At 43.9% G+C, this 14634-nt stretch overlaps 2 protein-coding genes across 3 annotated transcripts in view; both read left to right on the top strand.

The window, feature by feature from the left end:
• Positions 1-7707, top strand: part of BICD1 (BICD cargo adaptor 1) — a 176232-nt gene extending 168525 nt beyond the window's left edge. The window contains exon 8 of the mRNA XM_048934322.1: positions 6709-7707. Within this exon, the coding sequence (XP_048790279.1) occupies positions 6709-6714 (6 nt within the window). The 3' untranslated portion in view covers positions 6715-7707. The remainder of the gene's footprint in view (positions 1-6708) is intronic.
• Positions 7708-8762: 1055 nt separating this feature from the next.
• Positions 8763-14634, top strand: part of FGD4 (FYVE, RhoGEF and PH domain containing 4) — a 116424-nt gene continuing 110552 nt past the window's right edge. Inside the window, exons 1-2 of one of the 2 annotated variants that reach the window (XM_048934328.1) lie at positions 8763-9017; positions 9234-9379. In XM_048934328.1, the coding sequence (XP_048790285.1) occupies positions 8986-9017; positions 9234-9379 (178 nt within the window). In that variant the 5' untranslated portion in view covers positions 8763-8985. Of the gene's footprint in view, positions 9018-9233; positions 9380-14634 lie in introns of those variants that run through there. The other variant, XM_048934329.1, reaches the window with a different exon arrangement.

The following is a 14634-nucleotide window of genomic DNA, read 5'->3' as shown; positions in this document are numbered from 1 at the left end:
ATGCACATAGAGGCCCTGAGAGGCAGCAAATGTGCAACTTCTAGAAACAGGTGTTGCAGAATCATCCTAGCAAAACTGTGATTGTTTGAGATAGAATTTTCACCTGCCACGCATTCTTCTTCCCCCCTCCCCTTTATTTTTTTTATTTTTTAATGAAAAGGTTTTCTAAGAATAAGTAAGAAAGTGGACTTTCCTTCCTGAGTGCATTTGTTCTGAAAGCAGTATCTCAGAGGGTTGCTACTTCTCTAAATGTTCTCATGGCAAAGTTGATTTGAGAAACTGTTAACCCTAGTTGCTCCTGCCCCTTTCTCTGAATCATCTTTTCAAGTGGTCCCGCACAGCTCTCGTGGAGGCAGCGCTATGAGTGAGGTCAATGAAATGGTCTGAGTTTACAAATGCATGTGTTTTTTAAATCTAAAAATACATCTTAAACTTCCAAAGAAAATGTCTGTATAATTTGTCCCTTGGGAAGCACCAATACCTCGTGTTCTGAAGTGGGAGGTGACTTCTGACAAGTGAACCGCTGCATTTCCTGTAAAAATGTGCTGGATTATAATGGAGAAGATCCTGGAGCTCAAGTTCACCATTCCTACCACTGCATGCTCTTGTTCCTGGCTGAATCCTGCAGCTGTGCTCACAGAATCATAGAATCACCAAGGTTGGAAAAGACCTGAAAGATCATCCAGTCCAACCGTTCGCCTATTCCCAATAGCTCCCACTAAACCATGTCCCTCAACACAGCATCCAGCAATGCGGAGTACTCCCAATTGTGGCTCAAGACAGCAGGTTCTATGGTTCACCTCTCAGTGCTACAGACAACTGCCAGGCCACCAGCTCCTCAAGTTGGACTCTCAGAAATGGTGCGTAATTCTGAGCAGTGTTAAAACCTGATTTCAAGAGACCATTAATAAGAATAAAGGTACTAATATTGGAGAGACACGTTGAAGAGCTTGACAGCCACTTCTTTTTTGCGTTCTGAGACTGTGCAAACGAGTCTGTGGCTGGTTTTATCTATAGAACTAAATATAGAGGAAAAATGGAGCTAAAATAGATAGTTTATGTATTCTGGGAAATTATTTGGAATAAAGCCAGATGTGCTAAAAGCACAGGCACAACTGCTTGCTTCTCAAAGGATGGTGTGAGTAATTGCCTGGAAAAGCTATTGTGTTTAGTGCGCATTTTCTATCCACCTACACTAGACTGATGTGCTTTGTTACAAAGATAGGAAAGCTCTTTCAGGGACCTACAGCTTCTGTAAGCTCAGATGATTTGAACGGATCCATCCAAGGGAGATTTTTCTCCTAACAGCTTATTAGTGTTCTAAGGTGAAGTGACATGGAGCTATCCTTCATGGCTCAATGGCTGCTACCATCACGCATTAGAATACAGGGAAGTTACTTAAGAAGTCAGGTGGATTTTGAGCTGTGTCATTCCTAGCTGGTTGGGAAACTTGATTGCCCCAAGTGAACGGACATTGCTTCTATCTCGCTGCATTGAAATCTGAACTGAAGAGATCCTGAGGCTGGTGGAGAGCTTGCCTGGACTTGAGACGGCTCCATCTGGTTTTCAAGTACTCAGCTATGCAAAGGAAATCAGAGGATGATGGGCACAACATGTAGTACTTCGTGCAGTTTGAAGATGTGACTGAAAAATGTTTTTCCAGCTAGTCTGTGACTCAAATTCAGTCAGGTCAAGTGTAAAATTCAAACAAAAGAATGTACTGTGTACAAATACCAGCAATCTCAATGTCCTGCGTTACTGAAAAAGGAAATGCCTCTGTGGAGGCACAACTGCTTTCAAAGGCTCTTGTTATCTAAGCCAAATGCAACCAGGTTCTATTTATCTTCAGAGTATTCTGTGCATGTTAATTAATTCTTGAGACATCTTTGCAAAATGGGTACTGTTATCTCTCACAGGTAGAGAAAATGGGACTGAGAGGATAAAAAACGTCATCAGTGTTTAAGATGAGCCAAGTTTCTTTACACTTGCCTCTCCGCCTATCTGCGTATATCCACACTGCATACATATGGAGAGCGAGTGGTTTTTAGATGTGGTTACTAGGTATTGTCAGCCAGTTTTAGGCCCATGCGACAGAAGCTATATTGCTCTAGCTTCTGGGTTCATTCAGGGCTGGTTCCCTGTTCTCTGTAGTTCTTGGTATTAATAGAGCCTTACTATAAATAGCTAAAGTTCAACATCAACAGGCTTGTTTTAATATCCTTAGACCTACGCCTTCCTTCTGACTGTGTCAGACCTATAAACTAAAAAGGCAATCTGACTCACTAAACCCAAGATGATAACACTGCCTAAACATGGGAAAACATTTCTTCCCCTAACAATGTCAGTGCAGTAGAATGTAGATGTTCTTTTTCTGGTAGAGAATGTGGGCTTCCTGCAAGTTGACAGCATTCCCTTAAAGACTGTACTCAAAGTCATGAGCACATTATCTGTGTCTGAATCATAGAATGGCTTGGGTTGGAAGGGATCCCAAGGATAATCAAGTTCCAATCCCCCTGCCCCAGGCAGGGCCACCAACCTCCAGGACTGGTACTAGACCAGGCTGCCCAGGCCCCCATCCAATCTTGTATTTGAAGTTTCAGTCCATGCTCAAAGCACCCCTCACCCATGCAGTTACGCTTAGTTGTGTTTATGCTTGAATATAAAAACGTGGCACATTTCAGTATTGTAAAGATATGCCCATTTGCAGTCAATAGAGCCTTGGAAGTATACTGCAGAACCTGAAGTACTGCGTTCCAGAATTAGGCATTGTTAGATCTCTGGAGGAAAGGTCTGTTTGTCCCATGTAGTTTCCCAATAATGTATTGAAAAGTCAAAGTATGAATGAAGTGCTATTTTTGACATTTGGTATGTAAAAGAGAATTTAAAAGTGGAAGAGGACCAACAAATGGTCAAATCTTTTTCAGAGTCTTTGCTCCAAATAATCTCATCTCAAGCCATGAAGATCCAAGGAGTCCGTGAAATGTGGGATACAGTGAATGCACACAAAAGTTGGTGAAGGTAACAGAGGAGTCTTCAAATGCAGCAATAGTTTTAAAGTCTTTCCGTTTAAAGTTATTATTAATTACTAAGAAGTGTGCTGAGACTCTTGTACATCTACCATATGCCTGATTAGCTGAAATCTTAAGTGCTTGGCAGCTTGTTTTTTAGACTTAGGGAAAGAAACAAAGCTCAGGGAGCATTGCAACACTGAGACAATTAAATTTTCTTCCAGATCTGGAACTAATAGTTCTACCTTTCTTTTTATGTTTGATCTGTCTGTTGCTCTCTAGGTGTTGACTTGCTAAGGAGAGAACCGAATCACTTTGATTTGCTGCTAAAGCATTCATAGAGGCAAGGACATATTTAATGTATAGAAAACTTTAACGGCATACGGCAACAGATTTGGGATGTGTGGTACAAAGAGCTGTCATTCTTGTCCTGAGAATTAGACACCATTCCAGTATCTCAAGTGAAGAACTTACACCATGGTGGGTTTTTTAAACACTCTTCATAGCAGCAGTCAAGTCTCACTGCAGAAGGAAACAGGAAACAGAAAGCATGATATTTTCTCAACCATAACTTGTTTTCTCTCTCCCTTTTGCTAAAATAACCTTCCAGAAGATTGTTTTCTCTTGTAGTTAATCTAAATCAAAGCTAAAGTACTATTGCTAATGGTATCTGAATATCTGATACTAATTGGATAGTGGGAAATATATTTAATTAACCCATGGTGGTGATAATGAAGAATATTCTGAGACCTCTAAAAGCAATCAGTCTTGCTAAGGGCACGCCAGTATGAAAGATTTATCAAACAAAACTAATTAGATTGTAATTACCCCTCTAAGCAGCAGTCCTTCCTTAGAATTAAGGGACATATGGGATACCCTTACCTCAGCAGCTTTTTTGTAAACTCCAAGAATTTGTTTACAATAGAAGACCTATTTCTGCACAGCAAAAGAAGAGGATAAGATGCAATTAGCATGGAGGCTGTATAGAGGAGGAATGTTTCTTCCTCTAATTGTCCCAGTGCTTCTCTCACAGAGCTACCTGTTAGCATTCACCTGGTTGTCTTCTGTGTGGTAGAGAAGGAAACCCTGGCCGTAAGGGTTCAATAGATTTCTTAATTAAGGTGGCTGGAAGCTGACAAATCCTGCTGCTAGTTGGTCCCCAGTGACTACCTTTGCTAGGGCACCTGATGACAACAGGACAGTGTTCTGTTTCACACAATCAAATAGGACAAAACAGGAGAGATATATTAAGAATGTTAGTGACTGGGCTAAAATAAATTGTTTTGGCTTTTCTTCTGATGGCTACCTGCTCATCCTTTTTCTTTTTTTTTCCCTGCTCACACAGTAAATATCTAGGATTTGGCTAAAACTTCCTGGAGTTCTTGTTATGGCTTACTTCTCATGTGTGGCTTTTAATTCACACTATTGACTCTGCAGCTGCTTCTCACGTGGAAGTAAAACCAATCCCAAGAGATGGTGCGTACTGCAGTTTGTGCTGGGAGTAAATATTAAACAGCTGGATGTATTTTTTTGACATAAGCCAGCATAATGCTGTAAATCCAGTGTCCTCTTGTTCTGCCACATGCTGGGTGCTGCACAGGGAACAAACATAAGGTTGGAGTCCCTCTAATCTTTGTAAACCATTCCCCAGACTAAGACAGAGTCAACAGCCTCAGGCTGAAATTCACTTTGTCCTTGAAGGCTGGATTCTGTGTTTGCCTGCTGATTTAACTGAGGCTAAGTAACTCCCTCATGCTTACTTGCTTGTTCTGGGTATCTCTGTTGCACAGGCTGCAGCTACTTTGTGCATTATGCTGTTGTGGCTACCATCAGAGAAGAATTTTCATCTGGAATGTGCATGAGGTCCTGAGATGCATGAGATTCTTCTTCAGTTAGTATCCTACTCTATCTTCTGGCATATCAGTTCTTGCCTTTGTTTTACTGCTGGCAGAACAGGTTTGAATCTTCAGTTCACAGAGGATGCAAAATACACTATGAGCTGTTCCTTGGATTAGGCAGGGAAGTATGTAAGTATGGCTTTTCTGTGTAATAGACTGCATTTTAATCATGGAATCATTAATGGTTTGGGTTGGAAGGAACCTTTAAGAACATCTAGTTCCAACCCCTGTGCTAGAGGTAAGGATACCTTCCTCTAGACTAGATTGCCCAAAGCCCCATCCAGTCTGGCCTTGAATGCTTCCAGGGAGGGTGCATCCACAACCTCGTGGGGCAACCTCTCTCACTGTAAAGAATTTCTTACTAATATCTAGACTAAATCTACTCTCTTCCAGTTTAAAACCATTTCCCCTTGTTCTGTCACTACCTGCCCTTATAAAAACTGCCTCCCCAGCTTTCCTGTAGGCTCCCTTCAGGTACTGGAAGGCTGCTATAAGGTGTTCACAGAGCCTTCTCATCTTACTGAAAAGCTGCAACTCTCTCATCCTGTCCTCACAGGGGAGGTGCCCCAGCCCTTTGATCATCTTAATGGCTCTTCTTTGGACCTGCTCTAACAGCTCCATGTCCTTCTTGTGCTGGGGGCTCCAGAACTGGACACAGTACTCCATGAGAGGTCTCATGAGAGCAGAGTAGAGGGGCAGATTAATTTTTAGTTCACATCCAACAGACAGTGGCATTTTTTTCTGTCAGACCTCAATGAAGGTACTGTTCACATCAACCTTAAATAAGGTGCTCTGAGGTATGTGTAATGCTTTGAAACATACTGTCATTTCAGTGAGGCCAAGTTCATGCATTCTTTCTCAGGGTATAGATGAATGCTCTAAAAATGCTGCTACACAGACTTACTAAGAGTTACAGCATGAGGAAGTACTAAGAGAAACTAAAGCAGGAGAAGAGATAAACAGGTAAGCTAGACAAACAGATTTTTACTGTAATTCAGATGAAAATAAAGGTGAACTCTAGCAGAAATAAGGAAAATGGACTGTACACAACAAAAGAAACAGTCTCACATGAGCAGCCAAATCGAGTATTCTGAAGGTTGTTTCCATTAGGAGAAGTAAAGGTTGGCACAAAGTGGGGGCGACATCTTGCATACAAATGAAGTATTTAATAAACTAAGGAAAAATTGCCTGTTTTCAAGAATGCTTTGGTGATCCAGCAGCATGAGATAAGTGATTCAAGCCTTACATTTGCCAGAAGTCCTCTGTCATTGGTTTTTTTTTTGGTGGGGGGGTTGGGGGGGGAAGGAGAAGGGGGGAGGGCTAAAACTTGCCACCTTCTGCACCTCTGTGGACTTCCACAGGGTTCCTATTGTACCTCCTACATGCAAATAGAAGTAATTAAGTCTGTTTTCCACCACTGCAGTTCTCACCACCCTCACAGAAAGATTTTGAGCCAGATGGCCTAGCTATAGCCCACACTCAGAAGTGGCTTAACAGTGGCTTACTGGTTAACTCTGTTACCATACAGCAAAGGAATCTGTGATGCTTCCCACATGTTGTTTGGGATGGGTGGTACAATGCAGGCAGACCATTTAGCTGGGTTGTGTCATATATTTTAAGCAGAATTGGCAGCACTCTCTGTGGTTAAGCTAACCTAATGTTTTCTGTCCTCAGATCCTGTTTCCTATAGTCACTAAATTTTTCATCTTTCAGGGTGAAGTTTGTCAAGATAGCATTTGAAAAACTTTTGCTTAGAAAGGTGTTATTCCTGTTGCTGACACAGCCCCTCCATCTCTCCCCAGAGATGAAGAACACATGAAACTGAGAGGAAGAAGGAAGGGCATGCCAGAAGGGCAGGCCAGTTGTTGCCAAGTGAAAGCAGGCAGAACGGACGTGCTGCTGGCGTACAGCAGCTCAGAGCCAGCTTCAACCAGCTGGCCCAGGTCTGTGCTGCAGCTAACTGAAGGGAAGAGAGACAACCGGCTGCTGTGAGAAGCCTGCACTGAACTACAAATGCTCTAAAATTACCATGAATTCACTGTTAAGATGACTTTCTTCTATCATTGACTGTCACCTCACTGCTCAGTGTCCTGCTAAAGAACAATTTTCTTGAGAACGTGAGCTTGTGGCTGATCTCCTGATGCCGCAGCACAGTTACCGGGATTCTCCGTAGTGACCTTTGTTTTCCAGTGACATTGAAAGAAGTTACCACTCCCCGATAACATCATAGAAAACAAAATTAACGTAGTTCATGCTATTTGGGTAGGATTTCTGGAGTGGGTGTTTGTCCTTGCCTCCTTGGCTGTTCTCCTTCCACAAGCAGAACTCCATACTTAAAGATGCAAGTACAAGATTTAATAATAAGTGATAATTATGCCTCGCTAACGGTTGGCTGTTGAGCAATTGGCAATACTTGGGTAGAGATCAGTTTAGCTGTTGTAAGTAGGAGAAACAGAGAAAGGTCTTCCATTTTCAATCTTGCTTTCATTCCCATAGAGTACCGTTTTGTATTCTGTTGCTGTACTGCCATCTTGGACAACTTTGAACAAATAACTTCTCCCTTTAGTACCTCATTTCCTTCCCTGTCAAATAAGGCTGATCCTTGCCTCCTTGGTGAAGTGCTTTGGGAAATACTAATGAGAAATTCTCTGCCTCTCTTCCCTTGCCATGCTTTAATGAGTAGTTGTGAAGACCACTCAATGCTCAGTGTTCTGATGAAGACTTAAGTGTGTGCCAGCTTTCTTGAACAAGATTCTTATCTGAACAAGTTAATGATTGATCCAGGGCACATACTCAGTAACTGTACAGCTTAGAAAAATCTGTCACTCTCCTGTTGCAAGGAAGTCAGTCTGTGTACTTCCTGAAGAAATACTCTTCATAACATAGGTATATTCATCTCTTTATGCCCAGCCTGTGTCAGGTAACCGAAGTCGGGAAATAAATCAGTCTTTTACCTCTGAGTCATAGCTTTTCTTTATATGTTTGCAAAAGGAAAACGCGATGTTTACAAGAGCACAAAACCTGGAAGGTGATCTGACTACTTCATTTCTCTTGGGAATGAAGGAGGGGACTAACGGCTATTGACCTGCTTGTGGAAGAGAATGATTTCACTGAGACCAAAACACTGAACAAGCTGCTGACAGACCCTCATCCTGCACACAGCAGCCTGTGGTTCTCCAGTCACAGATAGCAAAAGTTCAGATAATTTTTTCTCCAAGAACCATGTCCCAGTTAAACAAACGAAGCCTTCCAGCATCATTGCTAGATAAGTGAACCTAAACCCAGGTCTCACAAAAACATAGCTGCTTTCAGATTGGATATTAGGAAACTTCTTCTCAGGAAGAGTGCTGCTGCAGTGGCACAGGCTGCCCAGGGAGGTGATGGAGTCACCGTCCCTGGAGGTGTTCCAGAACTGCATGGATATGGCACTGAGGGATGTGGTCAGTGGGACGTGGTCACTTAGCGTTGGACTAGGTTATCTTAGTGGTCATTTCCAACCTTAATGATTCTATGATTCCTAATGCTTGTTTCAGCATTAATTAATATTTACAGTGGGAGGGAACAGCCCTGGCGTGAATGAGCCCCATTAGTTGGAATTAACTATTGATGCAAGGATTGCAGATCTGTCCCTGGCATCAAAACTTGCTTTTAAGTGATAAATGTCTTTGAGAACATTCTCGTCAGAAGAAGGGTAATGTGTTCTGGCCAATTTCTTCCACGTTCACTGGTCAGTCCTACAGGCAATCCTAAGCCTCCTTACAGACAAAGCAGTTCGGAGTTGAAGGACGGCAGAAGGCAGCACGCGGTGAGGAGAAACGAACAGCGGTGACATGGGGAGGGGAGCCCTCAACTCGCTTGAGCAAGCGCTGCGCTCCCACACCAGCCGTGTCCGAGGGAACCCGGCTCTCCTGTGAACCCGCCGCTCTGAGGAAGCGGCGCCGGACCGGGGAAGGCCGGGAGGAAGCAGCGCAGGTGCAGCCGCCCGCCGCCGCAACTTCCTCGTGGGAGAACCGTGTGGAGGCAGCGGGCCAGGGGAAGTTTCCTCACAGCCCGGGCTGGGCGGCGGCCGCTGGCTCACCATGTCAACGGGGGTGCGGCGGGCGCCGGGCAGGTAGGGCAGGGCAGGGCAGGGCAAAGAAAGGGAAGGAAAGGGGCGGGGAGCAGGTAGGGCGGGCAGGTGAGAGCCGGTGCTGGAGGCGGCCGGAGCCGCAGTGCGGACAGGGGACGCTCCCCCAGCGCGATGCGGGTCACGCCGGGCGCCGGGCGGGAGGGGCGCTGAGCTTCTCCTCACTCTGCCTTTTCTTTCTGCCTTCTCCCCCGCCCCAAGGATGAGCAGAGCCGACGGCATCAACTTCAGGCGGGCGGCCATCCGCAGGAAATCCACCCCGGGTCTCGGCCCCATTCCCTACAGAGCGGCGCCCACTCTCCTCGCCGGCGCCCCGCAGGGTGAGCCCGCCCGGAGCTTGCCCGCAGGTAACGACGGTTTCGGTCGTTCCGCAGGAGAGGGGTGGGGGCGGCGCGGGAACGTCGCGGCCCGGGATGAACGAATGGCGTTCGTTAAATCCTGCCAGCCCTCGGGCTGCGGGAGACGTGAGACGCATAACCGTGTCCGCCCTGCCCCAGGGCCGCCACCTTCGCCCCGCGGCGGCTGCGAGGCGTGTCGTGCTCGCAATCCGTTCGGACCGCGAGACTGTCGGCTGAGGTTGGTTGTGCGTCCCCTCGGCCTTAATGTCAAAAGAGGCTGTCGTTCACACCCGCGCTTTCGGGAGTTTCATGAAGTTCTGGCTTAGGACGGAATTGATCCACGCAGCCGTGTGTATGAACCTTGTGGTTGTGTGATGCAGCAGCTGTGGGAGTTCAGCTAAAGTGATATGGGCTGTTTTGTGGGTGTAAGAGGCCGAAGTGGTCAAACCAGAGTCTGAAATCGCCAACAGACACTCGTTGTGAAGGCACCAGGTAAAACAGAGAAAAGAGATGCTGTCTCTTCATGAATCATAGAATCACTGAATGGCCTGGGTTGAAAAGGGCCACAACAATCATCCAGTTTCAACCCTCCTGTTATATGCCGGGTCGCCAACCACCAGACCAGGCTGCCCAGAGCCACATCCAGCCTGGCCTTGAATGCCTCCAGGGATGGGGCATCCACAACCTCCCTGGGCAACCTGGCCCAGTGTGTCACCACCCTCTGTGTGGTGCCTCCTAATATATAACCTAAACCTCCCCTGTCTCAGTTTAAAACCCTTCCCCCTTGTCCTATTACTATCCACCCATGTAAACAGCCGTTCCCCCTCCTGTTTATATGCTCCCTTCAAGTACTGGAAGGCCCCTTCAAGTGCTGGAATCCCCGTGTTGGTATGGATATGCACAAATAAGAAGAGGCTATCTTGGAGCTTTTTCACCATTAATGGGTAATGAAGTTGGCAATGTGCATAAATTTCTGTTTGTGGTGGGATTTTGTTTTGAAGGCTACAGCTAGGTGTTTACATCTGGAAATAGGTGTTAACAGCTGTATTTGTAGTGTGAAGGCTTAATGGATTTCAGCCTCCTGTAACATGGAAGGGAAATGGAACCCTGTGTTTTGTGTTAGTTCTTACTTCAATTTCACCAGGCTTTTGAATCATTGTCGTAGAATTGGTTGAGTTAGGAGGGACCCTAGACAAACCCCCCTGCAGTGAACAGGGACACCCACAGGTAGATCAGGTTGCTCAGAGCCCCATCCAGCCAGACCTTGAGTGTCTCCAGGGATGGGGCATCCACCACCTCTTAGGGCAACCTGTTCCTGTGTCTCACTGCCCTTACCATAAGAAACCTTTCAGTTTGAGCCTCTTTCCCCTTGTCCTGACCTTGCTGAAGAGTCTGTTCCTTTCTTTCTTATAGCCTACCTTTGGATACTGAAAGAGTCTTCCTGGAACCTTTAGCAGGCTGAATAGCCCCAGGTGTTTATCATTACCCCAGAGTCCTGGATAGCAATTTCACACTCATCTACAATCCTTTGTTGTTGCTCTTTTTGTCTGTGCACACACTAAACTAGCAGATGATTGGTATGTATTTAGTGTATACGCAATGCATGCATAGCTTGTTCAGGTTCATAGAAAGCTCTTGTGGCTTTTGGGTGGCAGCAAGGTTGTGAGGGTTATGACAAGAACAACATGCTGCTTATCAGGTATTCCTGCGTTTTGGTAACAAAATCATAGTACTTTCCTGAACTGTGATTGATAAATGTAATTGTAGTGTGAAAAAAAATCACCAAATGAAGATGAAGAAACAACATCTGAAAACATGGGAAATAAAAGGGGAGTCTCATTGATATTTTTTAGCTTTTCTCAGGTAAAATAAATAAATCCTCCCATTTTTATTTCATAATCCATAATCTACTTCTGCTAGAAAATGCTGTGAAGAAACCTTGTGTCTACAAGCAATTTCTTTTCTCTTAGTGGGTCGTTAGCATCTCTTATCTGCATTGTTAGTGGTGACCACTGCAGCATGTGCTTCAGCACACTGTAACCCTTGGGCAGTTTCTTAGCCTTGTTCTCTCTTTGTTGTCCAAATACGACCTGCTTCTGCTGCTGATAGAAGTGATTTATGATTCTTGCCTCGATTCTGCAAGTACAAACTTTAATTCCCTGGTGCAACATAAACCTGAGTGTGTTCTTTCTTCTGTCAAAAATGCAGTGATCACTGAGAATGATGGTTAGTGCTGTGTCAACTCCAGGAGTTGAATGCAGTGATCCTTATAGGTTCCTTCCAATAATTACAATTAAAAAAAATAATATTAATCAAATGCTTAATTTTCTTTTCCACCTTATAAAACACAAAGTGGATTTTGAGGGGCCTTCTAATGCAGGAGTATGACTGACCTGCTTGAAATCCTTCCTAGGGGGAAGGAGTTCTTGTAGCCCATGCATCTCCTTTGCTCTGCCAAGTGTTGTGAAATACAAGTGTTACTTTTCTTATGCCTGAGGGTTGGACTCCTACAGTTGTTTCAAATCCTGATGTCTGATAAGCAACTGAAGAAACTAGTTGTATGACTTGAGTTACTTTTGCTTATAAATACATTATAAAAAACTCTGGATTTTGTATATTGCAGACTTACCAGAGCGCTCTCAGAACAATAAATTCTGTGTTAATTAGTAAGAAGATTTAATAACCCCTAATGCAACTCCTTTATGTACAAGAATTTCCTCAACAGCCCTTAACATTGGTGTGACAAAGAGGGGAATATTACGAGTTTTTCTTTTCTGGGAGGTAAGGTCTGGAAATACTTCTGTTCTTGGTCTTGTCTGAAACACTTTCACTATTGAAGTGGCCTACTTAAGTTGTATGTTATGGCATCAGGCTTGTGTTGCGTATTGCAGTCTAAATGTCCAATCTCTCCTGGTTATATCTTTCTCCTCTTCAGCATCCTAGGGCCCGAGTCATTTAGGTTCATTGTCACGGACAAAATTGCAATTGAATTCTACCAGTGTTGATTCTTGAAAAAAATTGGTGTGCTTCACTATCACAGGACTGAGTGAAAATGGCGTCCTTTTAGAAATTGACATCAGTTTAAAGGCCTGAACTAAAAAGTGCTTGAATCTTCAGAGATGCTCTGAGGTGGTTGTAAAATGTCAAGGCTGATATCTAGAGAGAGATTATAGAAGAGCTTTCAATGGAATAGCATGATTAATAGTCCATTTTTGATGGGAATAACTAATGGGATTTTTTTTTCCTGCTGTGTTAGAATTCAGACTTGATACTAACTGGAGCAAATCTATACTTCAAAAGCAAGTGTGTACTTTAACTGCAAACCAGCTGTCTGCCAAGAGTTAGGCATAGGCTGCCACTTGCTTGCTCAGCACTTTTCACAAGCCAGTCACTCTTCAAAGTGAGAAAGAACCTGGCAGCACTTTGTTGCTGCATTGGATTGAACTGTGCTGGAGGGCTGTATATCCACGGAGTTACCTTCATTTAACCTTGTAAGGAAGGCAGTTCAGAACATGAGGGCACAGTAACTTGTGTTCATAGCAATAAGTAGCTGCTTTTCTGATATCAGCGTGTTTGCCTCTGTCCTTGCTACATATTGACTAGATTCATTTCCTATGAAATGCAAATCTTGTACTGGTTCCTTGGCTTTACTGAATTAAGTGCAAATTTACACCCTTTCCGGACTACTTTTCCCATTCCCTTTTATCTAAACACACAGCTGCTGGCACTACACTGCATGTTGGCAGTCTGGGGCACTGCAGCATGGGTCTCAGGGAGCTGAGGTAATTTGCATTCAGGACAGCATTCACTGCAGCAAGGTATCTGCAAAATCTGACAGGCAAAGGAGAAAAATTCCATGCTTCTGTTGTGTCTTTGCCTGTCAACTTGGTATTATTTTATGGGATTGTGTTAACAAAGCTATGTCAGTCTTTGGGGCTACCTTTCTGCACTGGGAGATAGCTAAATGACAATGTGGTACCGTCCTATTCCAGTTCATGAAAGATACCTACTGTGTTCAGGTGCTCATTTTTTTAAAAAAGTTTGCCCTGCCTCATTGCCTTTGATTGTTGTTGGGTTTGTTCCATTTTGTTTTTGAAAATAATTAACTAATTAACTTTGGACTGTCATTCCCCTTGCTCCTGGCTGAGCGCTGAGTCTGTTGTTTACTCAATCTGCAATGACTGTACAGTGTTCAGGGAAAGCCTTTATGGTGATGAGGGCTAATCTAAGCAGCATCTGGGATCCCTAGATGCATTAGAGGTACATCTGTGAAGGAGAACTGATTGCCTTCCATGTTCTCCCGTTAAGTGCAGGGTTTGTGAAAGTTATCTAAAGTTGATATATCTTGAGAAGAGCTGATACTTGAAAATATTGACAACGGAAGGTAAATATTTAGGAATCTGCTTCTAAATAGTCCTCTTCCTTCAAAAAATGGGGGAAGGCGAAGTATAAAAACATTGCTTGAAGCAGAACTTCTGTGGAAATACATTAGCTATTAAATTTGCCTCTTTGCTGTTGTTAGACAGCTTCCTGTTTCTGCGGGCGAAGTTGATCCCACGTGCCTCCTATTGAAGAAGTGCGTTGTGTGGAAAGTGGCAGGAAATAGAACTTGGTTACTGAATATAATTTGCTGTTTTTCAATTCCTTTTTCCTTCTCCAAATATTTAGGATCACGATATCCCTTTGAGGCCACTAAGAGTGTGCTGGTGAGTTTGCAGATAGTTGGGAAAGTGGCTTATATGTGTGTTTTGTTTGGTTGGTGTGGCTCTGTAGCTCTTGCCAAGCAATGTCTGCTTTACCCAGGAATTGCTGGTCTCGTAATACTGACTTCATGGAGATCAGGATAGTGATTTTCTTAAATAAATTAGACCTCTAATTCACAGCTGCTTAAATAACCAGTGACAAAAACAGCTTCAAAGAAGAATTTGACAAGGATTTGCTAAAAGTGTAAGTCTGCTTCTTGCTGGAGAGGCTTCTCTGCAGTGGGCCCCAAGAGGTGTAAATGCTGCAAATGCCACTCCTGAAGTCCATGGAGGGGTAGCTGAAATTAAAAAAAGAATAGCTTGCACACATGATCCAAATTAGTCTGTTACACAGAAATCACAGGAACAGGTTGTTTTTCCAGCTAACTGAATAAGCATAGTTGGGAGACTTTTGAATTGGTGGGGAATTTGCTCAGGGACTGTGTTACTTTTGGACAACCAGTAAAGCAAAAAATACTGAAAAAACAACCTGTTGGTACAGAAAAATAATGTTTGCCCTTT

This window comes from Lagopus muta, chromosome 1 (genome assembly GCF_023343835.1).
Source record: "Lagopus muta isolate bLagMut1 chromosome 1, bLagMut1 primary, whole genome shotgun sequence".
In the NCBI taxonomy this organism is placed as follows: Eukaryota; Metazoa; Chordata; class Aves; order Galliformes; family Phasianidae; genus Lagopus; species Lagopus muta.
Note: the sequence above shows the minus strand (reverse complement) of the source record. Positions and strands in the feature narration are given on the sequence as shown.